The sequence below is a fragment of the Bacillus rossius genome, chromosome 10, assembly GCF_032445375.1.
Source record: "Bacillus rossius redtenbacheri isolate Brsri chromosome 10, Brsri_v3, whole genome shotgun sequence".
In the NCBI taxonomy this organism is placed as follows: domain Eukaryota; kingdom Metazoa; phylum Arthropoda; class Insecta; order Phasmatodea; family Bacillidae; genus Bacillus; species Bacillus rossius.
In genome coordinates this window covers 56,326,057-56,342,675 of record NC_086337.1, presented here as the reverse complement: position 1 = coordinate 56,342,675, position 16,619 = coordinate 56,326,057, and the positions used below count along the sequence as shown (strand labels likewise).

Here is a 16,619-nt window from a genome sequence, read left to right as displayed (position 1 = left end):
TACTTCACTCAGGAATTATCTTGAGAGATTTTTTAATTAGTCTTACACATGCTTTTGATTTTGTGTGTGTGTTTATTTTATTTTATTTTTTTTTACTCTTGAATTTTATATTTGTACTGGGGGCATTCTTTTATAAATTGAATTTGTAAAACATGAAAAAATAGTTATAAATAATAGCTAATGTGGCAGAAGCAGTGCACCAAATCAGTTCTCAGTTAAGTATGTATTGTAATTGGTGAGGGCCATAACTCTCGTCACATTTTTTTTTTTTTTTTGGTTGAGTTAATATGCTGTTGGAATGAAAAAAATATGTAGCAAATGTCTGCTGTTCTTGAGTAGTAAGCCATATTTAATTATGGTACTTTATTTTTAAGATTGATTTCCAAATGTAAGTTCGGCATTTGCTATTTTTCCCACATTTCTACTTTTAGTTGAAGCTGACCATCGAGACAATCACATCATTATTTGCTAGTCTGTTGCTACATGAATCTGTGATTGTTTGATTTGTTACGTTACAATGGTCAGCTTTCAGAGTCTAAAGGTCTATCGAAACACTTGTAGTAAAAGGACACCGTGCTGGAATATTTGTGTGCCTGTGACGGAGCGTGCCACGTGTGGTTCCCCAGCGTCCAAGCGATCTTCCCCACGCCGGACCCGCAGGCGATGCTGGACAAGCGGATGTACAACCTGGTGCAGTACGCCCGCAAGGTGGAGGGCGACATGTACGAGATGGCCAACTCCCGGTCCGAGTACTACCACCTGCTGGCCGAGAAGATCTACAAGATACAGAAGGAGCTGGGTGAGTGCACTGCGCTTCTCCTTCTGTGCTGTTCCCCCATTTCTAGTTCGGTTTCCTTTAAAATATCGGACCTGGAACCGACTGAGATCTTCAGGTTCTGCGCGTATTTTTTGTGTGTTTCTGTAACTTCTTACTTCGACTTAGCATACTGTAATATTAACGAAACGTTTATCTTGCGTGTAAGGTAAACATTAATATTCTTTCATTGTCACCAACATCTTGCATTGTAATTATGCATTAAAAATGTATGTAGTACAGTATATTTTTTCTGTCGTGCAATGTCACACATGCCGTTTGAATAAATGTATATTGTCTTTTAATTCCTCTCATATATGTATTGGTAGGACGGTTTTTAAACTCTTGGAATGGCCGTTTGTATGTTAAAGGCCAACTACAATATTAACCAAAAAAATTGCATGCGAAAATATTGCGTTATGAAAACAAGGTAGGTAATCAATCATTATATACAGTCGTTAGATTGAAATATTTCAGTTAGATCCATCTGGTACGATAGTGCTTTGTGCATACAGTAATTTAGTTTGGTGTGTTTGGGGAGTGGTGTGCGATCTGAATGAAACTGGATTGATTGCTTGTGCAGAGGAAAAGAGGCAGAAGCGCAAGGAACTGCAACTACAGCAGCAACAGCAGCAACAGCAGCAGCAGCAGCAGCAGCAGCAACAACAGCAGCAGCAGCAGCAGCAGCAACAGCAGCAGATGCATTCCCAGCTGAAGCCCGGGGCCCCGGGCGTCCGCACCGTGGGCACCACTTCCGCCATGCAGAGCTCGACCCCCAACGCTGCACTTCCCTCCCACTCCCCAGGTTAGTGGCACGTTTGTAGAATATACCTTGTGTTATCGCTTAATCATTGGACCGTTATTTTAGAGCGTCGAGATTTGGAAAAACAAATCCTCACATATGCGATGTTTTTGGTCTTGCTGTTAGATTCTGAGCACTTTTTGCAGGTTGTAAACATGACAGGAATAAACACAGTGCAACAACGATCAGTTTTCAAGTTTCTGTCAGGCAGTTTGGTGGTTATGACGGGAAAATACGGTAAATAAAATTGCAGTAAAGCTGATCTAAGAAGTACATGCAAAATACAATTTCCAATCCAGCGTGGTCAAATGTTTCCGTCCTGCCATTTTCTCAGTGAGGTATATGTTATTTTTTTCCACGTAAGATGTTCCTTTTTTATAGACAGTGTATTTAAATTTTGAGATCTATTAATCATTCAGGTATTACCGCTTACTTATATAATTAAAAGAAATACGACGTCTGATGTGTAAATTTTCTTGAAAGAAGTTTTCAAATGTTATAACATTCATCTGTTCATCGTCGTCGTTACTGTGTACCATATGTAAATCTGTAGCTAGTGCTAGTTGGCATCAATATGTTTAGTTACATTGATGGCCGTATAGAGTACGCACACGTGGTCGAATATTGATATAAAAAGCTTCCTGATTGTATACAATGTGCACACTCTTAGGTAGTGTCCAGGTAGTAACTAGGGACAGGAATTTTTTGCTAACTACAAAATATAACAAAATCAGTTCTTTTTTCGGGATACAAATTTAGTTTTACATCTATTTTTAGTACCGGTGTCAAATAATAATTAAAATAGTCTGTTGACATTGACAGTGCCAAAAAAAAAAACTTGCTATAGTTATGCTATGCACTAAAAGAAAAATAAAGTAGAACCTACATTCACTATTTCAGAAAAATATTTTCTATAAGTTTAACCCGAAAAAAGAACTGATGTAATTCCCTGATTAATAACAGATTTTGTGTGTGAAGTTGACCTGCTCTGCAAGAAAGGTTCACACGTGTTGAAGCAAGCGGGGCTCTGTGCTCGCAGGCATGTCCCACGCGGGGCTGCCAGTCCTCGGCGTCCAGCAGAACCGCATGCAGTTCCAAGTGCAGGCCAGCCAGCAGCAGCAGCACGTGGTGGTGGGGCCTCCCGGCCAGAGCCCCACCGGCCCCGGCCTGTCCCCCTTCGGCCAGCCCCTGTCCCAGGGCCCCGCCACCACCGCCGCCAGTCAGTACGCCAGCAGCCCCGCCCCCTCCCAGTCGCAGCACGTCCCGGAGGCCGTGAAGGCGCGCCTGGTGGTGTCCGGGACGTCGTCGTTCCCGCTGCAGGGGCAGTTCGCCCCCTCGGCGGCCAGGGCGAGCGTAGAGCTGCCCTCGGCGTCCCCCGGCCTGGCCCCGCCGCCCGCGCCGACGCCCCCCGCGCCCCAGTGCCTGGTGCCCCCCGCCCCGCCGGCCGCGACGGCCCCCACGCCCCAGCAGCACCTGGCCAGCCTGGGCAAGGGCATGTCCAGCTCGGAGCGCGCCGGCCTGGTGCGCGTCAACGCCTCCTCCTCCATGTCCAGCCAGATGGCCGCCATCACCGCCTCCCTCCAGCAGGTACAACCATTCCTGTTCACACACGCCTCATTACTAGAGACCTGCAAATTTCGCGGCTAGAATTCAAACAAATATACCTCTTGGATAATTTTGCTATTGGCTTACTGTTCATCTGGACGAATCTCAACCAGTTATAAACCCTCAACGAAAGAAGGATCGAATCACAGACAGACCAGCTGAGACGACTCGCAAGTCGGCAGCCAATGAACTTGCGTTATTTGCCGCGAGTGTACAGGGGGTGTGTGCAGTCTATCCTGAAGGCCATCGAAACCGCGAAATTTGCAGGTCTCTACTGATTGGCAATCGTTGTTCACGTTGTCACAGTCAGCGATGTATTGTTCTAAATTTTGATGAAACGTAGTTGTTTTGTTTCGCAAACCTACAACGGTTGCATATCTTTGATTGAAATGGTAACATTGAAATTAGAGGTGGGACGATACCACACTTTCGATACTCGATTCTGTATTGTTTTTTCAGTTCGATACTTTGATACTTTCGATACTCCAGGGAAAAATTTTCCCATTAAGTAACAATTATAACAAATAACATAAATTAGTTTTATACTATATAAATTCCCTCTTTATTACAAAAATACAAACTGCAAACAACTTTAAATACTTGAGTATAAAAAAATAGAAGCTAAATACAAACTATCTTCAAGAGAGTTAGCAGTTTATTTTCCAGTACACCTTTTTTTACCGCGAAAAATGTAAATAAAAAGAAAATCAGAAATTTTTTTCTTGTTTGTTTCGTTTTACAGACAACTTAATGCAACAGAACAATTTTAAATAAAATATTAACGTGAGAAACGTAAAAAACAAAACAATCCGATCGTAAGAAAACAATATCAAACGGGTATATTCAGTTCAAAGATTAATGAATGCACAAAATATGAGTTCCGTGCCTTGGTAAAGCGCGTGCACCATTTTCATAATCATTGCTAGTTTGCGCCACTAGTCTCGCTTGGTGCTGGCCATAGATGCTACTATCGAAGTGCACAGTCTTCCTGATACTATCCATATCTATGGTGCGATAAAGTTTTTTTCCTACGTTTGCAAAGGTAAACAATGAACTTTTTCAAAATAAAAGCATTAAAACGTAGTTTATCAGGAGGAATATAACAAAAAAAATTGTGAATTTTAGGACTTTTCCGCTTCGTAAAAACGTATGAAACGGGAAATTAATTATTTTATAAGTGTATGTTCCGGGAAAGTAAACCATTGTAAATATAGTACTTTCGGCGGGACCAAAATTAATCGGCGTATGACACGGGAAAATGTATGAAACGGGAATGTATCATCGAGGTGCTACTGTAGTTGTATTTTGTACGATGGCGACTCAAAACTTAATTCAATACAAATGAACAAGCATTCCGGTATCGAAAAAATGTATCGAACTTACAGTTTTGATACTCGATACTTTGCGATATCGTCAAGTATCGAAGGTATCGAGGTATCGAAGTATCGAAAATCCCATCACTAATTGAAATTTGTATTTAGTGCCATTACAGATTTTATAGTAAATTTGACATTTTATGTATAGTGAAAATGTATTTAATTATGTATTTTATTTAATTATGTATTTCAATTTCATATACCTACATTATCTTGCAAAATTGATGCATGAGACAGGGGAAACTTGGAACGTCCAGGAAAATAAGTCTAGAACAATACTGTGGGAACTTTGGTACGTTATCTCGTCCGGTAGCGAAGTTTATGTGCGAATGTCTGCGTGTTTGGTGCACGTAGTGACTCATTGCTGACCTCCGCAGTAAACAGTGACGTTCCTCCTTGCAGGATGACGACTCCCCTCCTTCCACGAGGGGCAAGTCGGACATGAAGACGGAACCGGACCACGACGGTGTCAAGATGGAGATAAAGCGGGAGGACGGCGAGATGAACCACCGTCACGAAGGGGGAAAAGGGATGAACAGTGAAATCAAAACTGAGATAAAGACTGAGCCGATGGATGAGTGCAGCACAACTTCGGACATGATCAAAGGTTTGTTTGCAGCGTCATCGCTCATTAGTCCAGTGAAACCTCCGAGGAAGTGATCCTATGTACTTAAATAACTCTCGATAATTTTATATTAGTGTAGTATAATCCCTGTTAAGAAGTTTTGCAAGGTACTTAGAAATTTAGATTTATTTACAGACAAATAATATTAAAAAAGTAAATAAGTTTTAATAGGTCCATCGGGTTTTACAGTAGTCTTCTTAAAGTTCTCACAAGATGTTAATTTCTTAATGTCCCAGCATTCACTATTGAAAATATAAAATTATTATTGTACATAACAGGTAAATTTCAGAGGATGAGGAAATGGCCTTTTTATCGCAAAGTTAATATTATGTTTTGTGGAATTTTTGTATGTGTGAAATATATACAGTCAAACCTCTATCTATCGTTTTTCAGGGGACCAACAAAAAAATTCAGTAGATGCGGACATTCAATAGATGTGGACTTCACTCTTAAGAATTTTTAAAAAATAATATTTAACCTCAAAATTAGTGTCAGAAATATGTCAGTTACTTGTCATTAAAGTTAAATCAGTTGAAAAATAAATAAAAATGGAAGTATTTTACTTAATTCAATTTACACTTGCAAAAGAAAACATAAGCACAATAAATCTACATGGAAATTAAAGTCATTTTCAGTATCCTGAAGTCTGAAATATGTTTACTCATGTCATCAAATGTAGAGCTGTCCTGAAGAAGCCGATTTTGCCAATATTTACGTAATTGAATCGGCATTTCTGCCGACTTCCGATACGCTTGTTAATTTTCGGCCGATATTACTGAAAAACGAGAGAGACTGCCATAACCTAAAAATCCACGAGTACCCTTTTCAGTTTTCGTAGTAGTACTGCATTATTTCAGATCGCATTATTTCTTCGCAACATGTGCCAAACGTACATATAAAAATTTAACATCCTTTTTTTTCAATAATGTTCTTTAATTTTAATATGTCATAAATAAATACATCACCGTCACGGTAAATAGACATCTCGGTTGTTACGGTAACTGTAGTGCAAATGTGGTAGCTTTCGTGCTTCTTTAGTAATTATGGTATCGACAAAGAATCTTTAGTTCTTTTTATGGTAATTATCTTAGGATAACAATTGGGTTTGTACTGTAGTTATGGTACATCATCCATATTTCTTCGTAAGTTGTTCATTTGTCTTTTCTTCATATTTACGTGCTCCATTACTTGGCTGCAGATTTAAGGTGATATTTACTACTGTATACTATCATTACTGTTTTTATGACGGTTTCTTTCTAAGAAATGGTTATTTCTGCAAAATCTTTATGGTTAAACGATCATCTATTATAATTTATAATGACGGGACCACATATTTTTAACGATCAATGCGGACAAAACGATAATTCGAACATCGGTACAAGCGGACTTTTTTAACCTTAGTTGTATGGCAATTTTGCCGGGACCGTAGAAAGTATACGATAAACACGTACAATCGATACATGCGAGTTCGATAGATAGAGGTTTGACTGTATATATATATATTGTAATTGCAGTAGCGAGTCCCTTGTTCATGAGGTTGTGGATCTCGGTACTCGGTTCTCTTGTAAATATAATTGAGACACTCGGCTGTTGTGGCGAAGCTGTCGGTAAGGAGACGCGTGTGGTGGCTTCGCAGAGGAGTCGGGCATCAAGGAGGAGCGGATGACCCCTGTCTCGTCCGGCATGGGGGACGGCATCCCGGGCAGCGACATCAAGCCCCTCATCCCAGAGCCCATCCAGGGGGGCAGCGCCGGCACCGGCCTGGACAAGAAGAAGAAGTGCTGTGAGTTCTCATTAGCTATACTGATATAATATAACTGAAGAGTTTGTGTGCTTGATTTTTTTTTTTCTTTTTTATTTCCTAACCTAACTAAAACTAAGTGTATTTTGTTTGGGAGGGGTCTGGGTTAGGGAAGACTCTAGGTGCGTCCCAGGCCGAAGCCTTTACGCCTTTTCGTGCTGGGTTTAAGCCATGCAGACAAGGGAGCGTGCATCGTGTGCTTGTTCGAGGATTGGCCAGCCATGGCTGCGATTTGCGCCATGACTAACTCCCCTTTTGTATGTTTGAACGCGCTAATCTCAGGAACTACCAGTCAGATTTAAAAAACTCTTTTTTGCATTTCATAACCCAATTCTTGAGGAAGGTTATAGGCTATTAAGATCACGCTACAACCCTTACGAGCCAAACAAAAAGGGAAAAAAAAGTCAGAAAGAATGCTAAGCGAAATTGGCGTAATAGCATGGGCGGGCGATGCGGTAGAAGGTGGGAGACAATACTTGTAGTTCCATAGATATATTAGTTCAAATTATATTAATAACAAAAGAAAACGACGGTTCTAATGATGTAGAGTGTTTGAAACATGTTAAGCTGGACTCTTAAAGATCTGTCACTTTCCGTTCTCCACCCGTCCATCCGCCGTCCGTTTGTCAACAAGCCGACAACAGACCAGTAATCGTGAATACTGGTGAAAATTTATCTGGAATAGATATATTGTATTGACAATCATGATATTTAATAGAAGCAGTAAAACTAAAATAAACTTAAAAAAAAAACCTTTAGATAGCAATTTTGTTATGGTCTATCAAGAAAAAATTTTTTTCTGTAAAGTATTGCTCTTTGATGGTTAGCTAAGAACTGCTCACTGTTTAAACTGGACAGTATGTTACCTGTAAAGCCCTTAGTTGTGACTGTGTGGGGTGGCAGTGTTCAAGCCGGACGAGCTGAGGCAGGCCCTGATGCCGACCTTGGAGAAGCTGTATCGCCAGGACCCAGAATCTCTTCCCTTCCGCCAGCCGGTGGACCCACAGGCGCTGGGCATTCCCGACTACTTCGAGATAGTCAAGAAGCCGATGGATCTCTCCGCCGTCAAGCGAAAGTTGGACACGGGTCAATACTCGGATCCGTGGGAGTACGTGGATGACGTGTGGCTCATGTTCGATAATGCGTGGCTGTACAACCGCAAGACGTCCCGGGTGTACAGATATTGTACAAAGGTAAGCCACATTATTGCAATCTCGTGTCTTGCATGCTTGCATTGTGGGAAATGTTATTTTTCATTTCATTAGAATTAGTAACAAGTTGTGCTGGGCGGGATACATTATTTTTTTTTACTTTTTTAAAAAATATATTATTTTCTGAACAAATGCTTAGAATCTTTTTCGCCTCTCTGGGTAAAGTAAAAGTCTGGTATTTTTGGTAGAAAAATTCTGCAATTTCAGTATTTAAACAGGTTGTTGTTATTAGTTTTATTTAAATATTTTTAAAATGCTGATCAAAATTTTTTTTACTTGTTTTTATGGTGATGTGTGTGTGTGTGTTTTGCAGCTGTCGGAAGTGTTTGAGCAGGAAATAGACCCGGTGATGCAAGCGTTAGGTTATTGCTGTGGTCGCAAGTACACGTTCAACCCTCAAGTGCTGTGCTGCTACGGCAAGCAGCTGTGCACCATTCCAAGGGACGCCAAGTACTACAGTTTCCAGAACAGGTGGGCCACCCTGCCACTTCTCCTTCCTGCGTTCTCTAATTGTCTTGCAATGGAGAAGAGGACATGCGCCATTGCTAGTTGTTACACTGTAGGTCATGTAGGTCATAAGAAACCTCCCGGGGGGGGGGGGGGGGGTAGTAGTTAAATGAAGTGCTTAAATTCATAGCTTAGCACTCTAATGACAATAACATGTTTTTTATTTGTTAACTATGCATGCAGTTTGTGAGTGCTAAAGTAAAAAAAAAAAAATTGGTTTTGATTGGTTTTACCGATTTTACTCACTATATGATGCATATTTTTGTGACTATTTGAGCCAATAAAATGTGCTGCATCTTACAGTTGATAAGTGTCATTCACCAATTGATTTCCTGATTAATAGATTGAAGATTGATTGAGGATTTTAGGTTTGAAACTGGATTGCACCACTCAATATTGATGACTTCTTATATTTGTAGCAAAATAAAATTTAATTTACATACGTATTTACAAAATAAGGTTATGCGTTAAATGGTAATTCAATAAGTGTCACAACTCACATGGGTGGCTTGTCAACTGTTGAATGTTTATAGAATGCTGATAGTGATTTTTCAGAAATATTTTTTAACTTGCTTTACAAATAAATGTTATATTTAGAATCTTATGTTTGTACATAATTGGCATTAATTAAACTGCCGACACTGAAGCCCAGCTATTTAATAGAGATGGGGAGGGGATTAGATATTTACCTAACTTACCATACATAAATAATACTATAACTAGTGCACACTATTACTGACCTAGGTTTAAAACTTGAAACATCTTGGTTATAATGTAGTGTCATTATTGACCTCAGGCTAGAGGTTATTGTTATGTGTTGTATTAAAAAATAAAGTACTTGGCATCAAAGATTTAAACTACAAAAAAAAATTTAAGAACTTGAATTTTTTGACTCTGGAAAAATATCTTTAAACAAGACTTACGACCAAACTGTAAGTTCTTTGGAGTTACCACATATACAGTATCTCTCTTTGGATCACCCAGAACACCCTCCAGCAATAAAAACATTACTTTTTTTATTTCAGAGTAAATTCTTCAAACATGTTTTCTGGCCATACTTTTTTTTGTCATTGTCGCTGTTATTTTTATTATTACAGTAAAACCTCCATTAACGAATATTCTATTTAAGGAAAAACCCCATGCAATGAAATAAAATTTTGGTCCCGCCGAACCTCCATAAGATCAATGCTTTTTTAACCTCTAAATACCGAATTTTATTTGTTCCGAAATAGCGAAATTCCCTTTACAACGAACTGCCGCTTTTGAAAAACACGCAAAAATAAACATCTCCTACAAGACATCCACTAATTTTTTTACATTCACTGCATAAAAATACGTGCGTATAACCTTAAAATAATATACACCATCGCGGAAGACAATAAATAAACAAAGCATCATGGATAACACACGTCATGTATACATTCCACACTTTGTTCAAAATGGCGGGTACATTTAGCGCTAGTGGCGGAAACCTCCCGTACCGTTGCTCTGGCAAGACGAACAACTAGTATATTTTGCGTTTCTATGGTTAAAGATGCGCACACGCAAATATTTTTAACTATGGTATCTATGAGTACAATTTCCGTTTTTTCAGTTTTCACTGTTGTTTGTTTATTTCCACTGTTTGTTTATTTCCACTGTTGTTTATTTATTTCCACACGTAGTTATGTAAATCAACACGGTACTACTGTAAAATGAATTTTAATCCTAAAAAGCGGCGACAGATTGACATTAAAATAAAATTAGAAATTTTAAATGCAGTTGATGAAGGTGGAAAAAAAAGTGATATGGCTAAACGTTTCGACATCCCTGCGTTTACACTTTATACCATATTATCCAACCGGGAACAGATCGAAAACAACGCTTCTCTGGTAGGAACAAATTGAAAACGTGTGAAAGTATGTAAAAATGATGATTTGGACAATATACTTTTTGACTGGCTAATGGAGGCTAGGGCATCTAACATCAACGTCTCTGGGCCGATTTTACAAGAAAAGGCACGCCAGAAAGCACTGGGGATGGGAATTGATAATTTCCAAGCATCAAATGGTTGGCCAATAAACAAGTGTATTCTATGTACTTTTTCATGTTTAATTCCTCATATCGTATAAAACAGTCAGAAAGACTGGTCTAGCCATTTATGTGAAGCTTTATGATGACTAGAAATATATCGTGCGAAACCTCCATTTAACAAACCCCTTTACAACAAACACAACAAATTTTGGTCCCTTGAGATTTGTTAAATAGAGGTTTCACTGTATTATTATTATTATTATTATTATTATTATTATTATTGTTATTGTTATTATTGTTATTGTATAGTCAGAAATGTTTTTACACAGCAGCTTTGTTGACTGATGCTAAACAACTTTGTGGAAGACAATGTTGAAGCAGGACTTACTCCATATCTGACATTTATTTTTCTGCTTTGGTTGTTTTGAGTGAAAATTTTGTTAATTCTTTCTTTTTTCTTTTCCATTCCCCCATTTCCCCCCCCCGTGGTGCACGTGTGTTTCCTGCTCGCACTGCCCGCCCTGCCTTGTGCGATCCCGACCCGCGCAGCCTAACCACTCTGGGCGTTCTCTCCGGCAGATACACCTTCTGTCAGAAGTGCTTCAACGACATCCCGGGCGACACCATCACGCTGGGGGACGACCCGACCCAGCCCCAGACGTGAGTGGCTCTGTGCTCCCGGCCGCCCTCTGTCGAGCCGTCAGAGCTTTGTTGTTATGTAGTGTAGATTTTATTATTCTCATACGTATTGATGTTCCAATGCCAGTTTTGATTTTCATAATTGGAATTAGATTATTTTATTTCCATCCCCATTCAATTAAAATCCATAGTTTTTAATATAGTGTGTTGGGACTTTTGTGACTTGTGTGAAGTGTTACTTGTGCCCCCTTTTGCGTGTCGTGTAAACAGTCCCGAAAGATGGCGGGCCGCTATGCGTACCGTTCGTTTGATTTGTATGTACATGGCTATCGTTTTGTTGCCATAGTTGTACTCACTAAATCAGACTCTCATTATGTTTATGGTCCTCTGGAAGAAATTTCGTTGAAACAGCGAACATGGTGTTTATCAAACTTGTGGATACAAAACCGATATTGTTATTTGTAGAAATGTAGTTTCAAATTACGTTTAACGGTGTAAAGATGGTACGTCAGCACATCAAAGCAATTTTTTTCGTGCTGCAACATTGCGTCCAGAGCTGGCTACATGGACTACCAACCTCCGTTAGGAGAAGATTCCTTAAGATGTTACGGTTAGCTTTATTAAGGCAATGCACTTGAATTTAGTTTCTATACCAGAATGTTTCAAAATAAACTAAGTGCTTTTTTTGTTGTGTCATCAATATTTAAATAATTGTGACTAAAAATATATGTACCACAAATAAAAATTACATAAGTTATATTACACACATTTGCTGTGTTTTTCTACTTTTTACAATAAGGTCAAATCTTGCATAATCTGTACTCAGAATTGTGGATTTTTTTATATATAAACACTGTAAGTAAAAAATTAAGCTTTAATACACTTGTAACTACAGAATTTTTCTGTAACTTCAGAAAAATTAGTGTTTGTTCATTTTGTAATTAGTGTTCACTCAACAGAATATCCACAAAATACCAAACACTTGCCTTGGATACACATGAATCTGGCTCGGAGGACTAAAAAGTTAGTGATTGGCAAACTTCATTGTCTGTGGAGAGTACCAAAGTATATAATCCGAGGACTGAGAATATGAGAGACACTGGGCAGCCTCCTTTCACAGACGAGAGAGCCAAATGCCAGATCGTACGTTAGGTTAGCTACATTATAAATACTTTAAAACATTGTGGACGGTTGATTTGGTTAAGCTACATTAAAGAAATGGAATAAAAGCATGAACTTCAGGTTTTGGCTGTCTCGCCTGTGAAAAGAAGTCTTCCCGAGAGACGCTTCGCAAGGGACACTGTTGCCCATTCAAAAAAATAAAATAGGTTCTGTCACTGGATTCGGCCACCAGACGTGGAGTTTTGAGTGTGTCTCACGTGTGCGAGGACTGAGCGGGTTGTGTGAGTGGGGACCGGTGTGTTTGCCGCCCGCAGCACCATCAAGAAGGACCAGTTCAAGGAGATGAAGAACGATCACCTGGAGCTGGAGCCGTTCGTGGAGTGCACGGACTGCGGTCGGAAGCTGCACCAGATCTGCGTGCTGCACCTGGAGAGCATCTGGCCCCAAGGGTGAGCCCCCCTGCTGGTCCTGTCCCATAGATCATCTTAAAACTATTAACAGAGATGAAACCTTTCACGGGTACAAACTACGCCATGCAGTATTATTTTTATTATTATTTAAAATTCATAGAAAGCCTCTCTTTTCCAAATGTTCAACTAATATCTAATATTTAAGGTATGTAGATTAAAAATTTTTGTAGTTATACTCCTTTAGAGTGAATTTCTACGAAGTGCGCGCACAATGCAACAAAAATTTTTACAGGAAAATATAGGACTCGCGTATATAAACACAAAACCGATATATTGTCACTTTCGTAAAAAAAAAAAATTATGGGGACGTACGAAACGTATTGGTGTGTCAGATGAAACTTTATGAAAGTGAAACTATCCTGGATTGGTAATTTCAATTTTTAAAAAAAAATGTAAAGATTCTGATATTGCAATAATTATAATTTTTTTTTTTTTTTTCCTTACGATCTTCTGTTGGGCTTTGTAGCTCAATGGTTAGGAATATGGTTCAAACACGGCAGTGGAAATGTTTTTGACCTTTTAAATTTATATATTACTGGCTTATACAAATTTTGCTTTAAACAGTTATTTAGAATACATTTTATTTGTTTATCGTTTTGCTATAAAATTATAAAATACGTAGCTCAGTCCATTGGCTTTATTATTTCATTCGTATGCCTATACTGTATTCTATATTTTCATTTTAAGTAACATTAAAATTTACTATATTTGTTAGGCAATGATTTCCATGAATTTGCTTATGTAAAAAGTAATAAAACTTTATAATATTATAACTATTCTTTAATACTTAATGAATTTTAACAATGTATGCAGTCTTTTTCGTTTTTATCGGATATGTTTCATTATATTTTTATTTATTTGTTTGTATTTGTGACATGCCCACCGACAGCTAAAACACTTTTATGGTGGGCACGAAAAAAAAAAAAATACAAAATACAGAAAACAAAAAAAAAGCTTATAACAACACAGAAACACAAATACATAAACAAGACAAAGATATATAGAAATAAGAACAATAACAACTAGGTCATAAACAAAAATAAAAAACAAATACAAACATAATTAATACAGGTAAAATCAAATTATTAAATGTTAAGAGATATTGAAGGAAAAATAATATAGCTATGACAGACATAAATCAGAATATATTTAATTAAACACTGTTGGAATTCAAATATATATTATTGTAATTTGTTATAAGTCTATAAATAATATCATTATTAGTAATAAGAGTACACAGAGTAGAGCGTAAGCGGGAATTGAATTGAGGAATTCTTAAGGCAGTATTTTCAAGAAGATAAGGGCATCTGAATTTATGAATGTAACAATTATGAACAAAAAGAGCATCAAGATAGGCCCTACGGTCTACCAGAGGTGTCCAATTGGGGCGTGGGAGGTTCTTTCTAATAATTAAATCTATAACTTTATTTTGAATACTTTCGATTTTTTCAGTATCTGTTGATACCATTCCAGATAACAGAGCCATATTCTAATTTTGATCTTATAAGTGCCATGTAAAGAGAGATAAGTGAGTCTGAGTTGGTTGCATAAGAAGTAATAAATTTTATAAGTGCTAGAGTTCTTCGTGCATAGGAATATATGTAATCTACATGTTTATGGAAATATAGTTTTGAATCAAGAATGATACCGAGATCCTTTGTGTAGTGGGCTTGAGAGATGATAGAATTCGCTAATTTGTATGAATATTTAATCGGATGGTATTTCCTAGTGAACGATATAACCTTGGTTTTATCTTTGTTGAGTTTGACCAAGTTTCTTAGACACCAATTATTAACTTTAATAATATCTTCTTGTAATAATTCACAATCCTCTAAGGAATAAATAATTTTATTAATTTTTAGGTCATCAGCAAAAAGAATTCCAGTAGAGTAGCAAAGTACTTGTGTAATGTCATTAATAAATATATTAAAGAGAAGAGGTGAAAGAGTACCTCCCTGGGGAACACCAGAACACGCATTATACTGAGAAGATCTATGATTGTTGATCGATACAAAAAAACTTCTGTTGGATAGGTAGCTTGAGAACCAATTGATATAGTTTCCACAGAGACCAAAATGGGATAATTTAATAAGAAGTAAGGAATGGTTTACAGTATCAAAGGCTTTAGCCAAGTCGAAGTAACAGGCATCGGCCTGACCCCTATTAGTAACTATGTATATTATATACAGGATTAAGAAAGGTAAGAAGATTAGTGGTAGTAGACATACCAGACCTGAAACCATGTTGATTATTGGTGAGAGTATTACTAAGTTGAAAATTTAAAAATTTAGCTATAATTTTTTCAAAAATTTTGGAGAACCCATTAAGTAATGATATTGGCCTGTAGTTTGAGACGTCTAATATAGTTTAACCTTTTGCTCTGCAAATAGAATGATTCACTAGTTGACGTAGCTGCTCCGTAAGCAAACTCAAGTGGTGGGTGCAGAACTACTTTTGAGTTGCGTTCAGAAATTTAGTGGTTGATATTAAATACTATTACAAATAATTTAAAATGTTAGTTATATAAATAGTGTTTATGATCTTTTTCAAGTGTACTTATATAAGTTGGTTTATGTTTTTGTATGTATAATTTATTTGCATCTGAAGAATTTGAAAATTAAATAATTAATTTTATACACTTTTTTTTTAAATAGTGAATACTGAATATTTATTTAATTTTTGTTACTTTAAATGTCAAAATAGTTCAGTGTCTTAAATTTTAAAAAAAGAAGAAAAACTTATATTGTTTGTGCATAAGTACGCACGCCTCTCTTTTTCTTCTCTCTTTTTTCTCTCTCTGTCTCCAAAATACTCCTAAATAAATGCTGTTAGAATAGATGGTGAATATTTAAAATTGTTCCTTTTCTCTGAAATTTCTCGATTTGCTTGTTGCCCTTAGTAGACTGTTCCATTATGAACATTCAGCTATAGTTTTAGTTAGTGCCTGGGGTATTGACAAATATTTTATTCACAGTACTGTGGAAACAGTGGTCGAGTGGTCAGAACCCCGGCCTTCCACCTGCGATTCGGGTTTGATTCCTGGCAGGCCCAACCCCGATGTAACATGGTGGACATCGTTTGTGAGAATGTCTGTACTCTCGATCTCCCCCATTGGTTAATCCCATTTCTGCTGTATTAACATAGCTTCAACCTTTGTCTGTCTCGTAACGACCTGAGGGTGGACGAGACATCACCTTCCCAGGGTTCCCGCGGTCAGGGGAATACTGGAAACCAGGAAAATCTAAGGGAATGGGAATGGTGTCTTCTTAACCTGGAAAACGGGGACATTGACAAAATGTTAGCTAACAAGCTAGGTTAAAATATTTACTACTAGTGGGGTTCCTTTAATTTCTTAAAAATCGGTCTTTATTTTGATCTCAGAATTGACAGCTTTGGTTTGATAGCATTGATGGAAATAACAGTGTAAGCTTTGTTTTGTGTGAGAAAAGGTTTTTGTGATCTGTTTGACATGTTATTTATTTTTATTTATTTAAAATTTGTTACATGCCCACCGACAGTCTTGACACTTTAGAGGTGGGCATGACACAAAGCTAGTACGACACAAAACAAGTAAAAACAAACACTATCACAATAAATAGAGACAGCACAGGATATTCACAAAATATGAAAACAG

General features: G+C 37.7%; 1 protein-coding gene across 5 annotated transcripts in view; it reads left to right on the top strand.

Annotated features, from left to right (window-relative positions):
* The window catches only part of LOC134536227 (CREB-binding protein), an 85,769-nt gene that overhangs the window by 45,421 nt on the left and 23,729 nt on the right, over nucleotides 1–16,619 (top strand). For 4 of the 5 annotated variants that reach the window (XM_063375908.1, XM_063375909.1, XM_063375907.1 and 1 more), the window contains exons 12-20: nucleotides 627–799; nucleotides 1,398–1,619; nucleotides 2,656–3,203; nucleotides 5,000–5,204; nucleotides 6,859–7,005; nucleotides 7,927–8,216; nucleotides 8,548–8,705; nucleotides 11,304–11,414; nucleotides 12,830–12,964. In XM_063375908.1, coding sequence (XP_063231978.1) covers nucleotides 627–799; nucleotides 1,398–1,619; nucleotides 2,656–3,203; nucleotides 5,000–5,204; nucleotides 6,859–7,005; nucleotides 7,927–8,216; nucleotides 8,548–8,705; nucleotides 11,304–11,414; nucleotides 12,830–12,964 — 1,989 coding nt within the window. The remainder of the gene's footprint in view (nucleotides 1–626; nucleotides 800–1,397; nucleotides 1,620–2,655; nucleotides 3,204–4,999; nucleotides 5,205–6,858; nucleotides 7,006–7,926; nucleotides 8,217–8,547; nucleotides 8,706–11,303; nucleotides 11,415–12,829; nucleotides 12,965–16,619) is intronic. The other variant, XM_063375910.1, reaches the window with a different exon arrangement.